This window comes from Crocodylus porosus, unplaced genomic scaffold (assembly GCF_001723895.1).
Source record: "Crocodylus porosus isolate Cpor-Errol unplaced genomic scaffold, CroPor_comp1, whole genome shotgun sequence".
NCBI lineage: Eukaryota > Metazoa > Chordata > Crocodylia > Crocodylidae > Crocodylus > Crocodylus porosus.
In genome coordinates, this window is record NW_017728931.1 from 66,217,502 (window position 1) to 66,220,593 (window position 3,092).

The 3,092-nt window shown below is 42.4% G+C and overlaps 1 protein-coding gene across 7 annotated transcripts in view; it reads left to right on the top strand.

The window, feature by feature from the left end:
- Positions 1–3,092, top strand: part of CEP290 (centrosomal protein 290) — a 100,365-nt gene that overhangs the window by 65,613 nt on the left and 31,660 nt on the right. For all 7 annotated transcript variants that reach the window (XM_019545272.1, XM_019545271.1, XM_019545273.1 and 4 more), the window contains one exon: positions 1,438–1,575. In XM_019545272.1, the coding sequence (XP_019400817.1) occupies positions 1,438–1,575 (138 nt within the window). The remainder of the gene's footprint in view (positions 1–1,437; positions 1,576–3,092) is intronic.

A 3,092-nucleotide genomic window follows, 5' to 3' on the forward strand; every position in this document is an offset into this window, starting at 1 on the left:
GGGTAATTGAAGTCACCCATGACAACCATGGTCCTGGAACATGCGGCCTCAGCCAGTTCCTGGGCAAACTCCTGGTCAAGCTCAGGACTTTGGGTGGGAGGTCTGTAGTAGACTCCCACCATTGTGTTCCCTGTGCCATGTTCTGCATGAATTTTAACCCAGAATCCCTGAGTCCTCCCTTGTCCTGGGAGGTGACCGTGGTCTACTGTCCGCCTCCAGCAGGTGAAGGGCCTGGCAGTAGGAGTCGATCTCCTGCTTGCCATCTCTGATGGCACGTAGTCGCTGGACTGCGGGCTGGAGCTCCTTTATCTGGCGCCCCAGAGACTCCAAAGTGTAGCAAACCTTGCAAAGGGAGGTGGCCATGCTCTGGGTCCTATGAGCTTTGAAACATGCCAGGCAGCTCTTGCAGCCGAGTGCCAGAGGCTCCATCTGTGTGGAGCCCAGAATCATGGGTTCCGTCTGGGTGGAGACCTCTGAGGTGCCAGAGGGGGAGGCCGCAAACCCCAAGGGAATCCTCCGGGTGCAGTATGTGTCCATCCACATTGTGCCACTGGTAGGCTGGCTGCTGATGGGACTGCCTACCCTAGGGGCATCACTGGCAGGGCCTCAGGCCCTCCCGAACACCCTCCTGCGCAAACTCCCAGGCAAGACTTCAACTAGTTATTTTCTTTAACTATATACACTTATTCTGAGAGTGTTTAATACTAGCAGCATGAGCTGTCCAACAAATTTCATGTTGATTTGAGGTTTCCATGGTGTGGAAGAAATCAAACTTCATGTTGTGGTTGAAAAAGAACTGACAGCCGAGCTTTTCTTTATTTAGGGCTGTACTGTGATCACAGGGAGAATTCCATACAGCAAGGGGAATCATCCACTTGTCTGTTTCAAAGGATTTCTCAAACTCTGTAAGTTTACTCTGTAAGCATATTTATACTTAAGACAGAGAGAGAAAAGGAATACAGCCTTGGACAGTAAATCATTGACCTAACATACACACAGACATACAGGCAGTTTGCTTAAAGAAGAGTGAAACATTGTGCTTATAGAAATAGTTATCAGTTTCTGGTTTCTCAGAGAGAAAAATAAACTTAACATCCATACACAGGGTAATATATCAAGCCATAGCCAGGCATGCAGGATTCCTTATCTCAGAATATTTAACTGAAATAAGCAGTATCATGGTCTCTGTCTGTTTTTCTAGTCAAGTAGACCAGAAGCCCAACTAAATTTACTACCACAATGGTAATCAAACTTTTTTCCCCACAAATTGTACAGAGATGATTATGGATTATATGAAATTTAGCATAACAGGTGATGGAATACAGTGGGATAATTTTAATATAAAAATAATATATTTTAACTGTTTTTGCTGTTTTTAACATTTAATTTTCAGCACTTTACTTATCAACAAAATTGTGTTTTTGGAAACACTTTCAGGCCCTGAGTAAAGCACTTCTAGAGCTCAGAGCAGAAATGACTGCAAATGCTGAACAGCAGATTATTTCTGTAGCATCACAAAAAGAAGCATACATGAACGTTCAGCAGATCGTTGACAGGCAAACAAAGGAGCTCACAGTGAGTGCTAAGTATGCTCTTTACGCTGTCTTCTATGTTGTAATATTATCTGAAAGGAGAATACAATGTTCATCGATTTCATTTTGAGCCTTAGCCTGAATGTTGTATTTAGAGAGAGAACTTCCATTGAACTTAGTATATTAGTTTTGCGATAGATTGCATTAGTAGTTGGATTAACCCTTCTGTGTGTATTTCATTTTAAATATTAAAACAGAAACAGTTGTATAAGCATATGCAATGCTGTAGTAAAATTCATATTATCCAGAGTACTGGAATTTATAGCATTTGCCTTGTACTTGGAATATAAAATTTCAGTTTAGGACACCTTTGGTGGACTATAAATTGAGTTCTCTTATTCTTTTATAAAACAAAAATATAACTATTATTTGTCTTTTGATTTTGATAATTAATATTCTGAGTCCTCAGTTTTAGAATGGTTGATTTAAAATCTGAGAAGTCCAGTCTTTGTGCTACCTTAAAAAAAAGAAGAAATAGTATCGGCAGATGCATAAGAATTATATTATCTATGTTATTACTGAAATATTGTTAACTATATATATATATAATTATAGTTATTATTACTTATTACTTAAATATTGTTAACTCTATATCAATAGGGACCTACTGAAATTGCAGTTTTGCGGAAAACACTAAATCAGGCATTTTTTGCAAAAAACTGTGGGCTTCACAATTTTGATGGGCTCACTGCAAAAAAAATAAAAATAAAAAAAATCCAAAAACTTTCTGGGAAGCAGAGAAAAGAGTGGGAAGCCCTGCAGCCCTGGAGCACAGAGGGGGAGAGCAGGGTTAGAGGAAGCAAATGAACGGCTGAGGTTGTGATATAAACTCAGTACAGATGCCAGTCCAGACCCAGTCAGAGAAGCAAAAGGGTTTTGGTGCCATCTTTTAAGCAGCCACAGGCATGCTGCTGCAGCATGCTGCAGCCTGAGAACACTGAGCAGAATATAAAAAGATATCCTTCAGTTGTGTACTGCCTACAGCACATCTCTGAATGTGTTGAGGAAAAACAGTATAAATTGACACTTAGGACACATCCACACATGCAGGCACATGCATTTGCAGTAGCTCAAATAGAAGCAGCTCACGTATGAGCTGGGGATTTTCACCTCAGTGCACGTGCCTGGACATGGACTTTGGTGTGGGGGAGGTTGTGCCACTTGGGGCAAAATAATCCTGCCTAGTTTCTCCTGGATCTGCAGACAGGGGGAGCTAGAGCCTGGGGCCAGCATCCCAGCAGTATAAAAACCTGTCCTGTGCTGGCCCCAGCAGTATAAAAAGCTGCCCTGGTAAGCAGCTCAGGGCTACTTGCCCTCAGGAGCTTCTGAGGCCTGGCCACTTGGTATCTGGCATGCTACCCCTTGTGCCAGTTGGACTGCTGAAGCAGTTTCATAGTTTCTTGGGTCGGAAGGGACATGAGCAGATCATCTAGTCCGACCCCCTGCCATGGCAGGAAAGAATACTGGGGTCAAATGACCCCAGCAAGATGTTCATCTAAG